A 24,346-nucleotide genomic window follows, 5' to 3' on the forward strand; every position below is an offset into this window, starting at 1 on the left:
CACAAATAGATCTCTTCCCTTGACGGATGTTATTCCGCAGTTTTTTGTCATAAAACTTTTTTATTAAATGGGCAAAAGCTCCTACCAGTATCACGTTCAGAAAAAAAACTTGCACTACCCGAGATATCATAGAATTGAGCCAAGACGGCAGGCTGAACCTCATGAAAGGCTAAAATGGACAATTTACGTAAGCCTAATAGACCTCGTGGCACTCTTGAGGGGGATTCACGTATTTTTCGGATTATTCATCGTTGAAAAAACGCCTTCGCTAGGGACATCAATTTACGTCACCGGAGGCAATAGCCCAAAGAGCCCTTTTGAAAGCTCAGTATTTGAACATACACCTGCCCTTCATCTCGTGCCGAAATAACGTTTAAATGTCTTAACTAAATTTGAAAAAACACGATTTTTCATTTTATCAATTTTTGGAGTATTATTGGTTGAGGAAAGCACGTGATCAGAAAATTACGTTGTAAACGTATGAGAATTGTGAATTGTTTTAGGGGACTGAAAAAGAACGTTTTTTTCTGTTGTTTTCCTGACACTAAAAGAAAAGGAATTGGGAAACTGAGCAATTTAATAAAAATCATTTAAAAAATGAAAAATAAAAATTGTCGAATTCCGAACACGTTTTTGGATATTTGATGAAACTTGGCAAAAAATAAAATTTTGGTGTTCTATTTTATTGAGAGAAGGAAAACATCCTTTTTTGGATATTTATTATCGAAGTTCGTAATTTTTGGTGGGAGACGAAGCCGCAATTTTCCATTATAAAATTTGTTCACAAGAGTTGTCCATTCAAGGCCGCCGTGCAAGAGATAAAGTAAAACTTCCATCAATCAACTCTTTCGCAAAGGGCTTAGCAGAGAAGACCGAGGTCTTTCAGAACGTTTCTCTCCATCTTAATAAAGTTTATACGTATTATTGTTGGGTTTATTGCCCCTAAACATATTGTTCAAATAATGATTTTCGAAATATCAACTAATATTTTCTTTTTTTTTTCAAAATTTTTCTTCGTTTGAAATAAGGCTCTTGCATTTAAACCAACGAAGTTATAGCCACTTAAAGTTCTTACTTGATCAGTCTTCATTTTCGCACGCCCTGTATAAGATAGCAAGTTTATCATGATCGGGATATAAAATACGATCTATTGTTACGCTACACTGCAAATTACATTTAAATAACGTAAACACATCTTAAGTGTTTAAAAAATGAAAATTATGTAAAATTTTGATAAAATTTCAATTATTTAAGAAACCTTAAGTGTAAATCTTATTAAAACAGACACTTAATTTGACCGAAAATTCAAAAATGTAATAATATACGAGGGGTTCCATTAAAAAAAAACACACAACTTCGATACTTTTAGGGCGTTTGGGACGCCCTGTATAATATGAAAATAATTTTGAAGAGCAGTCGTAATAGAACCTCATATAGTCCAAAGGTAAAACTTTTTGCAAGTCTCGTATTTGGCCACAGTATTCCGTGCCGCATAGCGTGAATGACCCTGTATATACATTTTTGACACACGCTAACTATTCTAAAAATATTAAATTACAACAATTTCGCTAAACCTGTGATAAGAACCACCTAAGCCACGAAATACCTATAAGCAAACTACCTGTCGACATTATTATAGGGGAACCATTTACCAGTACGGAAGTATCATGTAAACGAGCTCAGTAATCGACCTAAGCAAGGTATGCCACAGATAATATTATTTTAAACAATCAGTGAAACAAACAGGGTGTTATTAATCTTTCGGATGGAACATCAATGTTCCTAAAACATGGAACAGGGTATCACCCCAAACTACCACGAATTGCCTTAGACATGCAGCGCTAGTAGCTGATGACTCTGAAGAGGAAGACTGTCTTCCTTTCGCTGAGGTGGCAAGCAGGATAAATAACGATTTTGGAAAAGAAGATGATGTGCGTCTTGCTATGATGAAATGAATGCTTTACAGCGATTTTGCCAATGTTGACCTTCACTTAGAAACAAACAGTGTTTTATCTCAGGAGAACATTGCAAACGAAGTACTAACCGTTCAAGAAATCCTAGATGAAAGTGCCGAAGACTCTGAGGGTGGTGAAGATATTGAGCCATCATCAATTGTAGAAGCCGTACAGAGCTACCAGCCCTACAACCCCGAATAATTTTGCGCCATACAGGTATCCCCACGACAAAAGACGGCTGGACAAAACCTGTTTAATAAAGTAAAAAATTGAACTGATTTATTTTAATCAACGCTGCAAAAAGTAAACAAAAATTACAGAATATTTGAATAAATGATGTGTTTTTTTAAGTTTATTCACGTTTCGTTATTTATATTTTAAAGTTTTTAATTTTTGAAATAAATATTTATGTTTTCCTTATCATAAAATCCTTTAAACATAAAAAAAACAAGTCTTGATGTAAAGACGACCGGATATAACGACCCCCTCTTCTCCCCGTCGTTATATCCGAATTTCACCGTTCTTTAACGACAGTTCGGTAAAACAACGATCGAGCTTACCAGGTCAAAGAGAATGACCAATCGAAGTTATAACAATTAATTGTTTTTCACAATACTAAAATTGTTACACCCTGTGGAACCAGCAGCTTGGAAATTTTCATTTTCGGACATAATCGACAGCAATTTTACATTGTTGACATAGAGTCGATGTTGATCGTATGTTGCGACCGCGGTTTAAAATTTCCACTTTTGTTGCTGCGTTTTTAAAATCAAATTTCATAAATTAAAAATCTTTCAAGAACGATTCAGAAATATACAGTGTTAAAAGGATTTTTAAGACACAAAGCGCGCTACGTTCGAAACTCGCAAAATTCAAACTGCAAAAAACGATAATGAACACACAAATTATGTGGTATTTGTAATTTTTTAAAAATACGAAAAATATGTACGTTTGCGAAAGATAGAGCTTGCAAGTCTGCAAACAACAGATATGTAGAGAAAGTTGTAAGAAGTAATAATTTTAGTAACTGAAAGTCGCGAAAACTAAATCGTTATCGCTACGTAAACGCGTAAAATTCGAAAAAAATACCGTTTGTGGACGTCATTTCCTTTAATTTGCCACGTAACACATTCAAAACAGATAAACGAAAAAAAAACGTTAAATTAACATTCTCCCTGTTTAATAACAATATTGTGTGTCTCAGGTCCGAGTTCATCCAGGAATTCAGGCACATATTCTCGAGGCTGGTCTATATCACACAATTTTGCACAAAAACGATAAAGCTCAAGAGACTTTTGCATAATTCAATTATCCAATAGGATTATTTTAAGTGAATCACAGTTCTAATTTTTCTGTTACGCGGTCGTTTTTCAGTCTTTTCGTTATCGTTTAAATTCACGTTTTTGCGCATCTGTGAAGAAATTCGATACAACACAAAAAGTTAAAATAAATGATTAAATTAAATTAAATTAAAAAAAAATTAAATTAAATTTAAAAAAAAATAAATTAAATTAAATTAAAAAAAAATAAATTAAATTAAATTAAAAAAATTAAATTGAATTAAATTAAATTTAAAAAAAATTGATTAAAATTAAAACTTAAAAAAAAAGTTTTTAAAAACTGCTAAAATATTTGAAAACGACTATTACTTCAAAGATGTGTTATGCCTAAGGATGTTAAGGTGATTAAGGAATTTAATCGATTTAGGAATTCTGTGAGCACTGTTGTCGAGATCAATTGGAATAATAGTAAATAGCCTGGTTACGTAACGTATGAATTTGACCTATAATTTTATCGTTTGCGTTTCCATACTTGTTGAGTAACGCACCAGGAAATAACAACATTTTATGTTGTAATTGGGTACTTCTTTTGTTTCAGGTCTATTAGCCTTTGGAGTGAAGGAATCATCAGTATTAAATAATATATTTACTGTACTTAATTTAATCACCGTCGCTATTGTTATTGTTGCTGGATCAATAAAAGGTAAGTTGAGCATGTACAAATCGTTCGTATTTACGAGTTCCTAGTTTAAGTAGTTACGAGTCACCTTGCATTTACTTACGAAATTGAAAATAGATTTTATGGATTTTGATACAACAATGAAAATAAACTACAACAAAAAAATGAATAACTTAAAGCCTCTAACAGTCGCGGTCCTCATTTTGAGCATTTTGTCAATTAAAATTTGGTAATATTAAAAACTCAAGAAATTTTTTCGTTTTTTATCAATAATTGAGCGAGTTACAAAAGAGAGCCAAAGGACAAGAAAGTTTTTTTTTGAGTTGTTCAGTCTGATACAAATATCAAATTCAGAAAAAACGGTGGCGTACAATAATCACACCATAAATGTCAATCGGGTAACTATTTGCTACGCCACTGGAATTACTATTCAAAATGTAAAAGTAACCCCTTATTAATGCTAAGAAACATGCCAAGTTTCATCAACACCGGCGCAAAGCTTTTTGAATAGTTAATGGAGACTCGATTTTTTGATAAAATTTTGACACCCTGTATCTCGAAAACGATCCAAATTAGGACACACGTCCATATGAACATAAAATACTACAAGAAATCAGCCCTTAAAATTAATGTCATCACTTAAGTTACACTCTGTATATTGATTTAGATTCGATTTTTTGCCATATGCAAGGTTTCAGCAAAAATTCTGTCATTTCGACAATTTTAAAGGTGAAACAACGAATTGGAAAGCAAAATGTTTGCTGAAAAGGGCACTTTCCAACAACGCTTGAAGATCTTCTGCAAAAGTACCGCGTTCGTGCACAGGGTGATCAAAGAAAAATGAACAAAAAAACCATTAATCAAAATTTTTCCGTTGACTTCCATGAAGATAGAAACAAAATCCGTTTCTTCCAATTACATTAATCGGCAACGGGCTAAGATCCAAACCGTCCAAAAAAGTTACTGATTTTGAATGATCTGCATAAAAGTCATGAAGCCTCGAATTTGACATAAAATTGGGTTAACCACTTTTTTTGAAACTTCCTGTATTTTATTAATAAATTGCAATGTAAACCCTTTGCAGCCGATACAGGTAATTGGAAACTCTCAGAAAAAGACGTTAAAGAAGGCTACGGAACTGGAGGTTTTATGCCCTACGGGATGGCCGGAGTAATGGCAGGGGCCGCAAAGTGTTTTTACGGGTTCGTGGGCTTCGACGCAGTGGCCACCACCGGAGAAGAAGCCAAAAACCCTCAAAAAGATATCCCCCTTGCCATCGTCATTAGCTTATTTATCATTTTCAGCGCATATTTCGGGGTTTCCACAGTACTGACCATGATGTGGCCTTATTACGATCAGGTAAGACCTTTGTTCGTTATTTACAACACAGTTCGTAATTCCGTCGTGGAACATTTAACAGAACGAAAATGCACCATTTCCATACGTCTTCGACCAGGTGGGGTGGTATACTATAAAATGGATAGTCACGAGTGGAGCAGTTTTTGCCCTTTGCACCAGCTTATTGGGCGCTATGTTTCCATTACCTCGGGTCATTTATGCCATGGCGAATGACGGAGTTGTATTTAAACCCTTAGGAAAAGTGCATAAGTGGACACAAACGCCTTTAATTGCCACAGTCCTTTCCGGAATATTCTCAGGTAAGGACAAAGAGGTAGAAGGATTTTTTTTCCATTAGTCACCATGTCGGAATACGTTTCGCCTGGCTGAGCAACAGTCAATTTCCATTAGTACTTGCGACCTCATCTCTTTTTGCGTAGTGACTTAAAATGAGTTACTGTTAACCCCTGGGTTTATCTGCATTAGGCCACTGTTATACTGCCGAATACGTCCGGACATGCACTAACAATCAAACAGTATACATACGAGGACAATCCCAAAAGTATCCGACTTCACATTTAAAGAAAAAACTTGATTGGGAAATATACTGCGTGACATAGAAAAGAGGACACCCCGTAGAAATGGTTGTATGTAAATAATTTTTGGTATGCGAGTTGTTCACGCTCAAACAAATACTTCATTAAAAAAATTAACAAATTTAATTGTTAAAAACCAAAAAAATAAATAATTTGTCGGTCCTCTGCGGAGTCTCACTAGTTCCTGTACATGTCTATGCACGGACCTAATGAGATGATTGATATCTTCTTGGAGGATAGCATTCCAGGTTGACTGGGTGGCACGACGTTCCCATAACCCCTAGCGCCGCTAGGGGTTATGGGAATGGGGTAAATTATGCAACCTTCTATCTACAGTGTCCCGTACAAGTTCAATCGGTGAAAGGTCTGGGGAGCGAGGGGGTCAAGGTAGCAAATTGATTGCATTTTGTTGAAAGAAGTCTATAGTCATTCTAGCTACGTGTGGTCCTACATTGTGTTACTGAAAAACTGGATTAACGAGAGTTTCCAGATAAGGCCCGACATGAGATTCAAGGACTTATTGGATGTATCGTTGAGCTGTCATACTGCCTCTAATGAAATGAAAAGGTGACCTGCTGCCATACGCAATAGCACCCCAAGTCATTACCTTAACAGTCTGACGGTCATGCCTTTGTATTGTAAACTCTAGATCCCGTCTTTCACTCCCTCTTCTTCTTACCCTTGCCCAGCCATAATGCTGCCCAAACAGAATCTGGATTCGACGTTATACACGATGTCATCCCATTCCAGATTCTAATGTGTCTGTTCTCTGCACCACTGCAGTCGATTTTGACAATGATTTAAGGTGAGGGGTAGTGCAAGATGGGGACGGTAGGGAATCGGTTCAAAATGGCAATAAATGGCTCGAATCCCAATGGAATTTCCATACTCAGCGAAGCACTGATTCGCGCAGCGTCTTCGATGAAACGAACCTATCTCTTAGGGCCATAATTTGAAGGGGGCGATCTTAGCGTTCTGTAGTTCTTCAGAATCGTCCGGTACTTCTTCGGTTTTTTTGCTCTTCTTGCAACAATGCCCGACCGCATCACACTATAGTGTTTACACTACGATTTAATCTAGTGGCGATTTCCCTAAATGATCGACTAGCCTCTCGTTGACCCATTGATCGACCTCTCTCAAACTCGCTTAATTGATGAAAATTTCGCTACATTCTGTGTCTAGACATATTGGCTTAATCGAAAAGTACTTTAAAAGCACAATATGCGCCAATAAATAATATTTTGCAGTTATATCGTTGAAATTTCTCGCAATTTTTGTAGTAAAAAGAACTAAAATTTCGGATAACTCGTAAATACATTGATGAATTTGGATGAAAATTTAATCGTTTTTGTGCAAACATGCACCCCAAAAACTATTTAAATAACATAATTTTTCCGGGGTTCTCTTTTTTCTGTCACCCAGTATATTAAATTATTTCTCAATATAGTATTTTTTGAATTTGACACACATTTACCGCGGATGTTCTATGAAGGAGCTTCAAATATTTCAAGATGGACATCAACTTCAGACTCCAGCTCTTCATTAATGGTAATTCTCTTTCCACCGAATTATTTTTTCAAGTTAGGAAGTAGGAAGTAATCTGATGGGTTTAAGTCTGGCGAATAGGGTGTGTAAGGAAAAGTTGGAAACCAAGTTGATTGATTTCGCCGGAAAATGTACCCGAAAATATCTCGAAAACCGTTGGAGATACATACTTCTCTTAATTGCACCTTTTCTTTGGAAAAGGGTCTACTCTTTCCAAATTTATGCAAAAAATTAATCTACGAGGTTCACTTAAAAAGTTAGTTTTTCCAAATACATGTACGACGTAGGTGACGCTACCTATACGTTAGTTAAAAATAAATATTATAGATACGTTTGTCGTACCCAAAACCCCCCTATGCAAAATCGAATCACTGGCAAAATGTAAGATTTATCGACAAATTACAAAAAAATAATAATTGTTTCAACACCCTGTAAATCGAAAAGGACCCAGTTTTATATGAAACAAGTTCAGCTTAACCGAATTACTTTTCAACGCTGTTTCATCCCCTACTAACTTGTATCAATGTTTTTGGGACACCCTGTATAATAAAAGGTAGTATTAATCAACTGGGTCCCTTTTCCGATAGCAAAACTATTTGGAATAGTAAAGTAACATTCACGAAACAAACATTAACAATCAATTTGTAATTGTTATATGAGGAACTAGATTTATCTGAGGTGTTTATCAGATAATTTAACTCTAACCGTAACGTTCTGACGAATATCGTTTGGACATATTCGTCAGAAAACGCATCCACTGTAACTGCACCCTTAAGCTCTTCCATGATTTTAACATTCTGACCGGTTAAGTCTCACCAACAATTTATGGAGCTGCTGCCATGGATAGTTAAACTGAAATCACTGAACTAACCTGAATTCATCCCCAAAATTGGGAACCTTTGCGAATGGAGCTGAGGTGGTACTTGAGTGGGGTTCCCACGTTACTTCCTTCTGTTGTTTCTACACGCACGTGTGTACGGGCGAATCGTGCATTATTTAATGTTCTTGCAAGTAAACATGTTCACAAATTTAAAACATTTTAGGTCTGATGGCTATGATATTTGATCTGAACCAACTCATCGACATGATGTCCATTGGAACATTGCTTGCATACACCATTGTGGCTGTTTGCGTCTTAATCCTAAGGTGAGATCGGTTGAAAAAATTACTTAATTCATTAAATGTTAATTTATTTTTTAAGTTTATTATATTGTTTAAAGTGGTGGAAAATGCGCGAAAAGCAATGCCACTGTCTTAATTTCTGGACTTTGTTCTATACAGGGTGGTCAGTTTCGAACGTTTTTGCTGGGAAAACTATATTTCCCCGCTAGGTAGAGGAAAACACGTTGTGATTTAAATTTTTGAGAAATGTTTAATGGTGAAAACCGCATTTTGGTGTCTACTACCACATCGAAGCTGCAGCTCGTTTTCTGAAACAACTTTTCTGCACGCTTTCAGTGTATGCGAATGTTTTTTCCCCTAAAAATTTTTATTTTCTATTAAAGTTCATACGAGAAATGGCAATATTATTGCTATACAGGGCGGTGCAACAATAAAGGCCTCCATTACTCGTATTAACTTTTATTACATAACTAATACACATATGTATACATATAGCCTGCATTTGATTAAAAAACCATAATTGAACGTCAATTTCTAGAATCACTTTGCAAAAAACGTAAAATTTTTTATTTTTACACCTTTTATTGGGTATTTATCCATAAGAGTCTCTGAAAAATGAATTTAAAGTGTGTTTCCCCTATCAGAAGCAATATTTCAGAGAAAAAGCGCATTGTCTTTCAGATTTCAGACAATCAGCTTCTTTCCAATACACTGCTTCTTATCGAAAAAATTCATTTAAAATTTATTTTTCAAAACTATTAGAGGTAAATACACCTAATGTTACATGCATAAATTAAAACAAAAAATGAGGGGTATCGGAAAACCAACAATGTACTATGTGTTTCATTTATACAGGGTGTCCGGCAAGTCGATACAATAATTTTAGGGGGTGATAAAAACAATTGTTTTACCTGAATACTTGATAATGTCATCAAATACAAATTCTTCCAAAATGATCATTTTTAGTAGATAACGTTTTGGTGAATGCGCTGCTTGGGTACATAAAAAGTTAATTTCTCTCATTTTTAAAACGTTTCTTAAGAATCTTTTCAGCATGACTGAAAGACTATTGCCTAAGGAAGTTTTTGAGAAATTTGTATTAACCTACACCTAAGCGTTTAAATTAAATCCATGTTTGAACTTGACTCTTCGCTTTATTACAAGCTCGGAAGATCATGTTTATGTAGTTCTAAGTAGGTAACAAAGCCATTTTAGATTTTAAATAATTTAAACCTTAACCCCCTTTAAATCCTTTAAATAATTTAAACAATTATCTATAGGCAATAAAAAAGTTTAGTACGTTTTAGTGATTAAAAGGCTTGGTGTTCTTCTACCCTCCAACAATTGTGAAAGAGCACGGTTAAATTAAAAAATATTAAAAACTGAATTATGAGGAAAACTGGGTATATAGGTATGTTTGGTTAAATCGATTCAGAATCACGTAATCTACAACCCTCTAAATTTATTGTATCGACTTGCCGGACACCCTGTATAATAAAAGTTATAGCAGTGATTCCTTTCAATAACTCTGAAAATATTGCTTTGCGTAAAATAAAAAATTACACGTTTTCGATATACAGGGTGGTCCACATAGGATGGAACATTTGCCTTATCTCAAAAACCGTAAGGTTTATAAAAACAGTTTAATACAAAAGTTATTCAGTTTTTGATGAGTTTTGTTTTTTTAAATATTTTCGATGTTGTAGAGTGGTTCAGAAAATCGTAGCGTTTTTTTTAAATTATTATTTTTTTTTAAAACGAACACCCTATATTTTGTTATGGTTCCTTTCTGCATGTATTTATAAGTATTTTTCATCCATGTAAAATATGATTGTTTTTAGTGGTTTTAAAGGTAATTTAATTTAAAGTAAACTTCAAAGGAGAAATAAACTTTTAAAAAATCTTAATAAATTCACAAAATATTATTTACATTATTTGAAAACGCGTCCAATTAACAACAAATGGTGGTTCTACTCGAGTTTATTTTTAATTTCTGGGAAATTTTACACAGGGTGTGAAAAAAATCTAAGTTTCACATTTCAAGTGTCCCCAACTAGCTATTTTTTAAAGAAGACATTATATTTTCATTTTAAATTAATTATTTTGTTAATACTCTTTGAGATGTAATGTACAGGACGTTGCGTTTCCAGGGCGACCATAAGAAAACCGATCTAAATTTCAATGCCGTCTGCTATCTTCCACATTCCTTTAGAGGCAAAATTGCATTAGTCTTTTTTTTAAAGTCCTTTTGTGAGGGACTTGCATGTAAAATTTGAAAAATTATCCTCGCACCTTTTGCAAGATATTTTGAAAAAAAACGATTCTAAAATTTACAAACTTATAATATTGCCCTGCTATTTTCCTCAATTAAACCACCACCAGCCAAATGACGTATTTAGTAGTATTAGCAAGTAATAAATAAATATTCCTAATTCTATTTATAAGTTAGTAAACATTCAAATAATCCCAACTGTTTCCAATGTAATACCATTTAATCATATTTTCTTTACCTGGTACTGTGTAGGACATTTTTTAAGAGACTTTAACAAAGATAGAATTGTTTAAAAAAAAACTATTTACACAATGTCACAATAGACAATAAAGTGACGGTTTTTTGGTTTAACTGATTCCAATATCAGGACAACATTATAAGTTTTAGAATTTTTTAAAAATATCTCATAAATGGTGCGACGAATATTTTTCATATTTTACATGCGAGTCCGTCATAAAAGGGCATTTAAGAAATTTCAATACAATTTTGCCCCTAAACGTACAAGGTAGATAATGTTAGATGGTATTGAAATTGACATGGATATTCCTATGGTTGATCTACTGAATAAACTTTTATTTATATTACTTAATAATACAGTTAAGTGTGTAAAGACCTTTTCGGTTTAGATATATAAAGCATCATTTAAAAAGAATTAAAAAAAGAATTAATTTAAAAAATATAGTATGTCCCATTAAGTAAATCGAGTTTGAGGCACTTGAAATATGAAAAGTTTGGATTTTTTTCACATCCTGTCTAAAATTTCCCGAAACTTAAAAATAAACTCTAGTAGAACCACCCTTCGTTTTTAATTGGACAAATTTTCACATAATTTAATATTCTGTGAATTTATTGAGAATTTTTAAGTTTATTTCTCGTTCGAAGTTTATTTCAAATTGAATTAACTCAAAAACTGCTAAAGAAAATTCATATTTATATCGACGAAAAATGCTCACAATTACAAGCAGAATTAGCACCCGGAACGAAATATAGGGTGTTTCGTTAAAAAAAAAAATGTTTTTGTCACGTCACGATTTTCTAGGCCAATCTCTATCTTCGAAAATATTATTTAAAAAAATGTATGAAAAATTTAATAATTTTTATATTAAACGTATTTTCTAACCGTTACGGCTCTCGAGGTAAGGTAGTGGGCCATATTACGTTAATTAACATTTTCGAAAAATTTTCTATAACATTGAGACGATGATAGATACCAAAATGCAGTTTTGATCTTTGCAAATTCCTTTAAAATTGAGCTTAAAAACCTATTAGCTACATAGTTCATCTATCTAGAGGGAAAATCAGGTGCTTCCATTAAAATAGCCCAAATTTGACTGCCCTGACCACATGTCGTGTGCAAAAAAGTCCCAAACTTAAGAGTATAAAAAATACTTCGTCTAATTAGTGATAGACGAAATCCGCAAAAGTCGAACTTAGGGCAGGACTTAGCTATCATGTCTATGCAATAAACAAAATTATTTTAAAGCATTCTTGAGTAGAGATTTTTCGATGTTCCTGTTGTAATTAGATGGATAATTGGACAATAATTAAAACCAGTAATTGTAATTAGGTAATTAATTGCAATCAATGAATAATATTTTAACAATTAAAAAAAAGTAGACACTTTGTAGCAATATACCGAGTCCCAAAAAAGTGACTCACGTGATTTTTTGGTCTAATTCGAAGCTTTATGAATTTTATACCAGTTATTTGAATTCAACAGTTTTTTCGACGTTTTGTAGCCTAGTCCATTGGAATTAGTATTAACGTGAAGAAAAGAAACAGATTTTGTTTTTTTTTTTCATGAAAGATAATGGAAAAATTTAGATTTACGCTTTTAACAATTTATTTAAATCACTCTGTACGTGAATATAGCACTTGTGCTAAAAATCTTTGAACGTTGTTGGAAAGTGCCCCTTTTAGCAAACATTTCGTTTTTCGATTCGTTGTTTTACCTTTAAAATTGTCGAAATCGCAGTGTTTTTACTGAAATCTTGCATTTAGCAAAGAATCCCCTCCTAATAATACAGTACTGAATAAACAAATGAATAACAAAAAAAACAATTGCATCCATAGTTGACATTTGACATTGCGCAGTAGAAATTTTTTTTATCACAGCGCGTACAGCTTTTCAACGATACGAAGAAACCGGAAGTGTGGCTCGAAGGGCGGGCTCTGGTCGCCCCCGAAACACAGCCTCCAGGGACGATCATTTTGTGAGGTTATAAGTTTTACGTAATCGATTTAGCACTGCAGGGAAGGAGCAGCAACACATCCAACAAGTTGGAGGCACCACAAGCAGCTAATAAACTGGTTGTAGACGACTGCAGAGCGTAAGTTCAAAAACAAGGAGGGCTGCAAAAGGTCCTAAAATCTCTCCAGAGCACCACACAATGCGAAGAAACTTTGTTGCAATCTAGTAGATTATTCAAGAATACTCCCGTGCCTTATTCACGATTGAATCAAGGTTTTGTCTCAAAATGGTAGATAACCGGAAGCAAGTATAGTGAAGATTGGGGAAGGTTCAACCAAGAGTTGTTTATAGAGCGTCAGAATTTTAAAGGAGGTTCAATCGTGGTCTCGATTGGAGTTTCGAGGAACCCCTCCTTCCTTCCTAGGTAATTAATGACAGCTCACATCTACGTCGACGACATCTCACAGCAACAAGTGCAACTGAGTGCAAAGTTAGCTGGTCCTGATTTTATCCTAATTCAAGACAATGCCAGACCACATGTAGCAGAAATCGTTCATATAACTTCATAGAAACTGCTGGCATCAACGCGTCGCAATGGCCTGCGCAAAGTCCAGATATGAACCCAATTGATTCCGTATGGGATGAATTAGGGCTCAGGGTACATTCGCACGATAGGCCTTCAGCAACTTTAAAAGAAATGCGTGATAGATTAGTTGAAAAGTGGAACATCATGCCAGACCGGGTTGTGCTAAAAATTTCCAATACGTCAAAAAGAGTAGAATCTCTAAGAGTTGCTAGAGGTGACAGTACTCGCTATTGAGTTTGTTTAATTTAGTGATTGTACCTTGTTTAGGATACGATTTTTCACTATACTTATTAATTACACTAAACTTGTTGATTACAATAAACTTGTTAATTACACTAAACTTGTTAATTACACTAAACTTGTTAATTACACTAAACTTGTTAATTACACTAGTGCCTTTTGTATTCACAATGCATTGATTTGGATTGCATTCTTTGCTAAATGCAAGATTTCAGTAAGAACGCTGCGATTTCGACAATTGTAAAGTTAAAGCAGTAAACTGGAAATCGAATTGTTTGCTGTGAAGGGCACTGCCCAACAATGTCTAAAGATTTTTAACACAATTGCTGTAGTCACACACAGAGTGGTTTAAAAAAGTGATAAAGAATGTGAACCTGAATTTTTCCATTAACTTCCACGAAGGAAGAAAAGAAATCTGTTTCTTACATTTACATTAATAGCTGACGTATACGTACGGGGTATGCCATAATGCGTCGAACTGGAATAACCGTTATAAAAGTTATAAACCTTCGGATTTTATCAAAAAATCGAGTGGGTCACGTGGGTCATCAGCAAATTGCTATGTCCGTAGCGTCGTTACTAAAAATGACTCTTTTCTGAGAAATGCCTATTATATTCCATGGAGGATAATTTCGTAAATTGTTATCTAGGTATCAGGTCGATGAAGACACCACGATAAAGTGCTTCGACAAGGAAAATAAGCAAATTTATGAGAAAACATTCCTCAGGGGATTTGTCGAGATATTTAATCTGAATAATAATAAAGAGCCTAACGTGCGAACATCGAGGATTGTCAATTGGAGCATCGCAATATTCAGTAAGTATCTTGAGCAGAAAATTACTGTACATAATAATAGGAAAATTAAAACAATTTTCGTTTATCCACAGCCATTAGGTACTGATACACACCCGGGCTTAGTTACTAGTCTGGAAGGACACGATGCGCGTACAGTATCATCTCATTGGTTAAAATTTATTTGCTCGGAAACATTTCCAACAAAATTTCCTTTTAAGTTGCAATTTTCTAGGAAATTGGTGCTGCAATAAGGCGTCAACGGTACTTTCCAACGACAATTACGATCTCGTCTACTTTTACCTAAGAACCACCTCGGCAGCGTTTTAGGGAATCTGCTACGTTTCGAGCGCCGGTCGCTTTTCGTTATTGCACTAGGGCCGTAATGTGGAGTCGGCAATACCTTCAAAGTATACGTGTTATATTTATCTGAAATGTTAACGGAATCATTAATTGTTTCAGGAAAACCTGCATTCACGGTTAAGCGCCTGAGCGTTTAGCTTGTCTTACCGCCATTTCCATGTTTTTCTACGGGGGTAGTCTAAAGTGAACGTCTGAAATTAAGCACGGTTGCAGGATTTTTTTTCATTATTGCGCATAATTGAACAAAGTTTTTTGCCTGGAAAAGTATGATTTAATACAATATAATTTCCCTCTTTAATTGGAAAATATGTATTTATTCGTTTATAAAACTGCTTTCGCATCGATCCAAAAAAATACCGATTCTGCCGAAGCAGGTAATTCCGTCCCTCCTAGGTACCTTAAAGAGAAAACTGGAAGAGATTCTTAATCTGCATCGCCGTCATTATCGTCCTTACGGAAATTTTTAAATATCACTGCAAATTAACAAAATGGAGTCATTTTTTTTTTTTTTTAATCTTTTTTGCGCTATACTATACAGGGTGGGTCTGAGGTAATGGGACCCAGAGCAACGATGGATTTATGACATAAAAATAATGCAATATAGCTAAATTTATGCTATACCAAAAGTTGATAATAGCTGAGGTACAGGGTGCCAAAGTTGAAAAATGAAATCAAGTTTTCTTTAATATCTCTGGAACGGTTCGGGTAATTTCACGAAATTTCTTACATAGGGGTTTTTGGAGATGATCAATTCAAATTTATCGACGATTTCGGTGTATCTTCTAGAGGGAGCTACGATCGACACAATTAGGAGTGATTTAAACCATTTGAACTTTTTTGTGCCACGGTGTATGTCATTTTGGACTCATGAAATTTGTTCCCCTACCTCTTCTAGTTAAAAAAGTTATGCCTTATTTGTTTTCATATTATCATTGTGCTTTTTTAACAATACAAAAAAATTATGTTGTTACGTGTCAACAAGTAGAAAAAATGGGAATTTAAGTTATTTAATTGAATTTCTCGAAAACCGTTGCTCCTAGCGACACCAACAAGGTATAACTGTTTCTTCTAGCGACCTCAACAGGGTATATCTTTTTTAAGTAGGACAGGTGAGAGAAAAGATTCGAGTCTAAGGTGACCTACACCGTGGCACAAAAAATTTTTAGTGGGGTGGTCAGCTGAGACGCAATGGCAATGTCCTTCACCGATACTCGCCTTGGATAATTTCTATTAATCACTCGACGTACCTTGAAGAAAGTGCATTTTATCCCTATTGCTAGGTTCACGTCTCTCTTTGTCCAATCTCACTCTCAACCCGTCCGGCTGAGTTGAACCTACTGGTAGCTCAGCTGCCGCCGGCATGGCTCAAGTTCCTCGATGTACACCGACTCAAGCCCCTCGATGTACACCGACTCAAGCCCCTCGATGTACACCGACTCAAGCTCCTCAATGTACACCGACTCAAGCCCCTCGATATACACCGACTCAAGTCCCTCGATGTACACCGACTCAAGCCCCTCGATATACACCGACTCAAGTCCCTCGATGTACACCGACTCAAGCCCCTCTATGTACACCCTATTTGCTTACTCTGAATCCCTAGCGCGCATGCTCAGTGTCCCAGCTGTGAGCCTTATTATTGATTAAAAATTAAGGAATCGTCTAAACCGAGTATAGAATATTTATTCTATGGCTATGAACCATCGAAAAACTAAAAAAAAAATACATTTTTCGACTCGTAACCCTAAATCCCCTTAAGTTTTCAGGGCTCGTTGGTGGTTTTCTGTTCCTTTCAAAACTGGCCATCAAAATGATGTATTCTCGGCTAGAATCAATTAGTATGATTTATATAATTAATTTATGCAATGAAAATTGTTTATTATTATTTAGGGTTTGTACACAATTTCCTAATGCAGGAGATTCTGATTTAAGAAGCTTGGAACGTCTAAACGAGCGCTTTGAACGGACAAGGGGTGTTAATTATAAGAGAATATTCGGAAAAAAGGGTCTTAGAAGATGAAAGTAAACTGGACATTACTTTTTTAGTAGTGAACAACCCAAGCACTGATGTGAGAGAAATTAGTCAGGAGGTCGCTGCATGGTAAACACTCAGGCAACTTAGCCTTGAATGCAGTTTTCCTGAAATAATTAATGATTCCATTAACATTGAAGAAAGCTTAGAAAGCTTAATTTCCTTTCGCCCAATGCTGTGAAAAATACACCGTTTCATTTGAAAAAAAATCAAGATAATTAAAATTAAAAACGAGGAAATTGAAGGTCTTAATGTGAACGCCTTGTGTGCATTTTTGGCTAAATGATCATTCGCGCCTGCTACGGTCATCTTAGGTGAAAAAGAAAATCTATGAACTATAACACAGGCCCGAGGGCAGGTTCTATCACGTAAAAAAATGCAGGTAGTCCTATAAAGAGACGCTCAATGACGCCCCACGTTCGTAGAACATCCTGTAACGCAGCCACTAATTTCAAAATTCACCTTCATTAGCCTCATGTACATCCCGATAAATGGTTTTTTTCTGTGAAGTCCCAAACGAACTTACAGGAGTCTGGGGTGCCGTCCAATGGACACCCTGTATAACGAGAATTACGCTCTTGTCTGCTGCATCGCGAATGCATCTAACCGATAATGATTTATGTCGTAGTTGATTTTTTTAATGATGGATGATACTTATTAAATATTAAGAATATAATTAAGTGCTTGTGACCCCCACTTCTTCAAGATCTTCAATCAATCAACAAGCCACTATTACTTAATTGTTAAGGACTTTTTAGGTGTGTTCGCTGCTCTCTTCGGCGCCCTGATCATCCACGTTCCCGAAGCCATATTCGTGGACACATTCTACCTCTTCGGATTTGTGGTTAGTTTATCTGCCGTGTTGGCTCTGTTGGTGGTAATGGCTCGCCAACCGACAGTTGATATTAACCTTTCGTTCAAAGTAAGTTAATTCGCAATCTCCATGTCTGCGGTCTGTACAGGGTGTCCCACCGACGACGGAACATTGGCTTTCCTTGTAATGTTTTCTTCAGGAACACCGAAAATTACGAAGTGACTGAATTCATGGAAAATTACAATGGGTGATCTTAAAAAATGGCTTAATTAACGAGCTACGTTTGCGGTTTTTCAGCTATGTAACGTAGGGCGTGTACTAAGCCATTGGCTGTTTACCATTCCACGCCTCATAAATAGCTGATGTATACGACACAGTTCTGAGAACATGCCTCATTTCAATGTTTAAGTCAGTGTTCGAAGTTTTTTTTAATGATCGCCTTTTATTTATTTAAATTCGACCAATAGGACCCCGTTTTTGTGTTTAAAAAATTCAAATGGAACATGGAATTCAAAAATTCCATCTAACTTGTACGCTAACACCCATATAATAAATTTCGAAATACTGCTGAAGGTAAACGTACTCAGTGACATTAGAAGTGTTACACTCAGTAGGAGTAACTTTTTTGAATTAATGTTTTGGCAACAAAATGACCATACAGAGAGCAGACCATGATACCATGCTCAACGTTTAATCTTGAACAGCTTTTGCAGGAAAAAAGCTTCACTTCTTTGTTTTTTGTGAAGATAACGGTTCATGCGACCTGCTTGGTACAGATATTTGCAGTTATCACGTTTCTGTCCACTTGTGCAAAATGCCCAGGGTCCGAACACATCATCAATGTCACCATCTTAGCGATTTTGACAGGGGTAGAATTGTCGTCCATCGAGGTGTCGGCTTTGCTTATCGCGAAATTGCTCGCCGTGTTAACACCACTGCAATGACGGTAACGCGCGCGTGTCGGGGGTGGGCAGAAGAAGGTGGGAGGAGGAACACGTAGAAGACCAACTGGCCAACCGAGGCGTACCACAGAGAGCCGAGATTGGAGCCTCAGACAACTAGCTCTGCGAGAGCTACGAGATTGGAGCCTCAGACAACTGCTCTGCGCTTTGCTACTACACTCCAACTTGGCAACCAATGGTTTGGAGAAGAAGGTATACCTGTTAGTTTGCGATCTCTATATCGTCGCATTCGAGCCTTTGGGCCTTTTCATACCGTTCTCGATTAGTGCTACCTTTAACAGCAGCATTGGGAGGCAGAATGGCATAATGTCGTATTCAGCGACGAATCGCGATTCTGTTTAGGCATGCACGATGGCCGTATAAGGGTGAGACGCCGTCGTGGTGTTGAATACGCTACCGAGAGGCTTGTACAAAGGACTGTTGGAGTAATGGTTTGGGGGGGGGGGGGGGGGGGGGGCTATTGCCTATGCTACCCGATCAACTTTTGTGTTTATTCAAGGCAGTTTGACCGCTGCGCGTTATGCGGATAACGTCCTAAAACCCACTTTACTGCCTTATCCAGACGGTCCGCGTCCTTTTTCAGCAAGACAACAACACGTCCCCACATTGCTCGTCGAACTATGGACTTTCTCCAAGAAGCTGGCGTTAATGTTTTGCCGTGGCCATCCCGTTCGCCGGATTTAAATGCGTGGGATGTGATAGGGAGAAGACTGTCCACTTTGCCCCATCCTCCGCAGACTCTGGCACAGTGAATTCTCGAAGTTCAAGTTGCCTGGAACGAGGTGCGGCAAGCAGACATCGGTCATCTAATTTTGTCGATGTCCAAGCGTGTACAGGAGTGTACTCATCTACGAGGTCGCCAAACCCATCATTAATGTTTTTTCGGGTTATACGTTGATAATATTTCGTACAAAGTTTATCGTTTCATTCTGGGTGCGAGACTACCCCATTGCCAAAAACTTAATTCCAAAAAGTCACTCCTACTGGGTGTAACACTTGTAATGTCACTGAGGATTCATTTAAAAATTAGATCCTGCAAGCCTAGAAAAATATCCATTTTCTTTCATTTCCGTAGGTATTTCCCCGGGTATAGGGTGCCTGACACGTCATCATATTATTTTTAATTTGGATATTTACTTGCAATACTGATATATTTTTTCGGAACTAGTTCAAATTTCCAAAATAACGTAATTTTGCTCTAATTTCAATATAAATCTTTAAATAGCCGACATGACCATACTTTAAGTCGAAGAACGGTCACCGTAACTCAGTGTATCTCCATTTGGTTCCCATATATATATATACGGGGGGTATTTTCAAATTGTTTGATATACGAGGCGGAAACTTTTGTAGTTCTTACGATTCGGATCTCTTCAATTGGGGTAGTTACAGGATTGTTAGAATAAGGAAAAAGCAGTACCAAAGAGTGTTCTTTCAGAGCAATACACACAAACACCCATTGGTCTCTGCCCTGTTCACACGCATGTTTTCTGGGCGCCCTGTATAAGAATTAGTTTCTAGATTGCTGTATTAATGCCGATACATAAATTATCATTCAGGTGCCCTTGGTTCCGTTCATCCCATGCATTAGTGTATTCTTCAACATATATTTGATGTTGGAATTGGATCGAAACACGTGGATCCGGTTTGCAATATGGCTTATAATCGGTGAGTATTAATATAAAACAAACACGTTTCTTTATAAATTAGATATGTACAGTCGAATCGATCATTGTTTGCATGCACATCATACAAAGTACTAAACCGAGTAGGCACGTCCCTTTAATGTTCCTTTTGCACTCGACAGTATTACTGAACATACCTCACTCACTCAGTTATTTATGGTTGGATTTTAACGAACTAAAAATTAAATAAAATGAAATTGTTCAGATTACTGAATAACGCCATAATAGTGTTCTTTTTACTCAACTTTTTCTGTTTCAGGTGTCAGTTTCAGAATTTTAAATAGACCCCCGCATTGTTTTTAACATTTTTTGATAGAAAGTATTTTTCTGCAATTGATGATGCATGACAAGTTAATATTACAACAATTTTTAACTGGAAAAAAAGTAAGAAATTGGAACAATCTATTACCATGGGTGTTCAAAAAGAACGTTGTAATGTTCGTTTACGATCCAGTACAGATGATTATCAAGTATCGACTTCAGTTGAAAATTACGGTGTTCGAAAAGCAATAAATAAATGCAATAAATCATAAGTTTTAATGAAAATTGAATAAATTTTTTTATAAATATATCAAGTCACTTCTCCTATTTAAACGTAAAAAATTACTAGGTGCGCAATTAAGTTTCCGGGTTTCACACATGGATGGCGCTACCGACACGTGTAATCGACAAAATGGCGGAAACTGTGTTTTGTTTATTAATAGTGTGGACCAAAATAAGCAAAAAAGTCTTAGTAAACGTGGGTCCGCAAAGTAACTGCTTTGGAGATATGGAAGGTTATTCTTTTTTGAAAGCCTTATTTCTAATTACTTATTACTTATTTACTATCTACAAATAACAAAACAAGCCTCTAACAAAAACAAAAAAATACAGTTACGTACGATGTTCAAAGTGCCCTCCTTCCATTTCCAAGCAGGCCCCAAATTTTTGTCTGAAGGATATTGGAACCTTTTCTAAAATCCCCTCGTTGGCATTTTTGATTAATTCGTAACTGCAGCTCCTCGAGACTATTTATGAGAGTACCATAGGCCAATGTTTTCAAATATCCCCAAAAAAAGAAATCTAGAGGGTTAAAATCGGGCGATCTTGCAGGCCATAATACAGGTCCGCCCCTTCCTACCCATCTACGTCGAATAGTTTGGTCTAAATGCTCTCTAACGGTAATCGAAAAATGAGCTGGAGCACCATCGTACTGAAACCACGTTGGTGCCTTTGGTTTAAAGGAATGTCGTCGAAAAGATCACCCATTGTGTTTCGCAGGAAGTTTAAGTAAGCAGCGCCTGTTAATCGGTTTGGTAAAACAACAGGACCTAGAAACCTGTCGTCTACAACACCCATCCAAATGTTTAATAAAAAACGTGTCCGATGTTCAGATTCCATTAGAGAATGAGAATTTTAGTCGGCCCAAATATGTGTATTGTGAAAATGAACAACTCCATTTCGTGTGAATCCGGCCTCATCAGTAAAAAGAACGTTGGCAAGAAAACGGGGGTTTTCGGCATCATTGCGTAGAAACCAGCGGCAAAACACCACATGTGATTGATGATCAAGTGGATTTAAGACCTGTACTCGTTGTACATGGTATGGACAAAGCAGCTCCTCGTGGAGGGTTTTCCAAACAAGAGGAACACGCAGCTGATATGCTTCGCACACTCGTCTCTGGATTGTGCTCTATCCGTGCTAAAATTTCTTCTTCTACTCTAGGAGCAGATACTCACCTTGATCTTTAGGATAAATAGCATTGTTTGTTCAATGAACCGGTATCACGAAATCTTTGATAAATTGTACCAAACATACGATGTGAAGGGATCTGGCGATTTGGATAAGCTTCAGCATAGAGTCATCGCTCTTTGGTGGCAAGGCCGTTAGCATGACCATACATGAAATGCATATCGGCTAATTCTGCGTTAGAGTAAACGGCCATAGCAAATGAAAACTTGTACACAGACAACAATCAAATGCTTAATGTTCATACCATGATGAGAAAATGCAAGTTTTTGCAATATAAAAAAATTCGGAAAAAAAAGAATAATTGTTGTTTGTTTATAAATAAACAAGTCTTTAAAAAAAAAATAAATAATCTTCCATATCTCTGAAAACGATATTTTGCGGAACGATGTTCACCAAGACTTTTTTGCTTATTTTAGCTCATACTATTGCTTCTTTGAATATTTTACAATCTTTTTTTAACACCCTGTATAGTAGTCTCAACAATATTGTTTCATTTGGATTTTAGTAAATCAAAATCTGTTCATAAATAACTGAGTTATAGCTGCGCCGGTTTTTTCTGAGACAGCCGTACAGGTCTGAAACGTATTTCCTAAAGGTTTAAAAATTTGTCTGTTATTATTGGCGGGAAATCGTTTTCCGTCATACTTTAAGGTTAAATATGCCTTAAACCTGCACCATTGCCTCAGGCAAGATGGCACTACATCACTGTTATTATTCTGAGATCACTAGTCATCCACAAAGTCCCTAATAACCCTCGAAAAGATGTTAACTTTAGAATTGTCCTATCCGGTTGAACCGGTTCGGTATAACAAAAATACTTTGAAAATTTAACAAACAAGGACGCCTGTGGTAAAAAATTAAAATCTGTGATGTATAAATAGCGAATTTTCAAAATAAAAACAAATAATAAATCTCACAGTTGCGACTATTAAAATTTTGAAAATTTCAAAATAATATTTGATTTTTTTAGTAAAAAATGGGTAGAAATACGAAAAAAATATAACTCATTAACAAGTTTCTGAATTGATCAAATAATTGATTTCTTTAACGGTCAGTGGCAACAAAAGTAGGGAAAGGAAAGAGGAACTTTCACTCCCGGAAAATATTAACTTCCAAATTATCATCATCAGTTGGCGGAGGAGGTATGACATAATAAGTGATTTTTCTCCTAGTTTGAGCAATATATCTTCAAAAATCCAAAAACGATAAAGGAAAAACCGAAAAATTCTTCAGACTTTTTGATTTTGGTTGAACTTTCATTGGTTGGACAATGTATTATAAGGCGGTCCATTATTTTCCATTTGCTCCTCCTGTGCGTCTCTCGCTCGAGGCTTTGTCGGATGACAGATGCTTAAATGACAGTTGACTGCGTCGTATCAGTATTAATGGCGGCGTGTCGATGACGTGCACCTAACGACATACCATCATTTACCTAATTGCAACTACGACACTGACTATTCATTTAGGTTTTCTGATATACTTCTGCTATGGCATCCGAAACAGTGTCGAAGGAAAGAAACTCCAAGCTCAAGAACATCAATTAACAGAAACCATCAAGACTCAAGAAAAGAAGGGATCGATAAGCCATGGCTCGTATTCAGCGTATGATCCTGAGTGAAACGGAGATTACTTCAAATTGTGTCGAAGACAATGAGTTCCTTTGTTCCATTTGGAAAGTCCCATTTATCCCCTAAACCCGCATATAGTTTTACGTCGCACTTATGTATTAAATTGTTATTTTTTTTTTGTTACAATAATTTTAAGATTTTCTTTTCAATTTTTAAGATAATGACATAATAATTAGTTTTAAATGTTAAAGCAGTGTATGACACTTTACATGCATTAATGTTAATTTTAAATGAGAATCCCATAATTGAATCCCATTAGGTTTCCATGGCATTTCAACCTCTTTATGTGCTTACTTTTTTGATATTTTGATATGTTTTTACTTGTAGATTTACGCAAAGTTTTCGACGAAAAAGACAAATATTTTTTGTGTCGTGGGTGGCTGGTGGATGTAAGTGCAGAACTAAATATTTCCATTAAAACTGGTTGTGATATCAGGGACCTTAGTATAGGTATTTACTTCTAACAAATACTTATTATTCTATAATGCAGAATTTTTCGATTTTTTTAGTTTTAAGTAAATTTTATTTTTACGA

General features: G+C 35.9%; 1 protein-coding gene across 1 annotated transcript in view; it reads left to right on the forward strand.

The window, feature by feature from the left end:
- Window positions 1-24,346, forward strand: part of slif (slimfast) — a 54,327-nt gene extending 29,981 nt beyond the window's left edge. Inside the window, exons 6-13 of the mRNA XM_066299863.1 lie at window positions 3,834-3,938; window positions 4,999-5,273; window positions 5,335-5,572; window positions 8,437-8,539; window positions 14,455-14,621; window positions 17,751-17,914; window positions 20,328-20,436; window positions 23,651-24,346. Of these exons, the coding sequence (XP_066155960.1) occupies window positions 3,834-3,938; window positions 4,999-5,273; window positions 5,335-5,572; window positions 8,437-8,539; window positions 14,455-14,621; window positions 17,751-17,914; window positions 20,328-20,436; window positions 23,651-23,802 (1,313 nt within the window). The 3' untranslated portion in view covers window positions 23,803-24,346. The remainder of the gene's footprint in view (window positions 1-3,833; window positions 3,939-4,998; window positions 5,274-5,334; window positions 5,573-8,436; window positions 8,540-14,454; window positions 14,622-17,750; window positions 17,915-20,327; window positions 20,437-23,650) is intronic.

This window comes from Euwallacea fornicatus, chromosome 35 (genome assembly GCF_040115645.1).
Source record: "Euwallacea fornicatus isolate EFF26 chromosome 35, ASM4011564v1, whole genome shotgun sequence".
In the NCBI taxonomy this organism is placed as follows: Eukaryota; Metazoa; Arthropoda; class Insecta; order Coleoptera; family Curculionidae; genus Euwallacea; species Euwallacea fornicatus.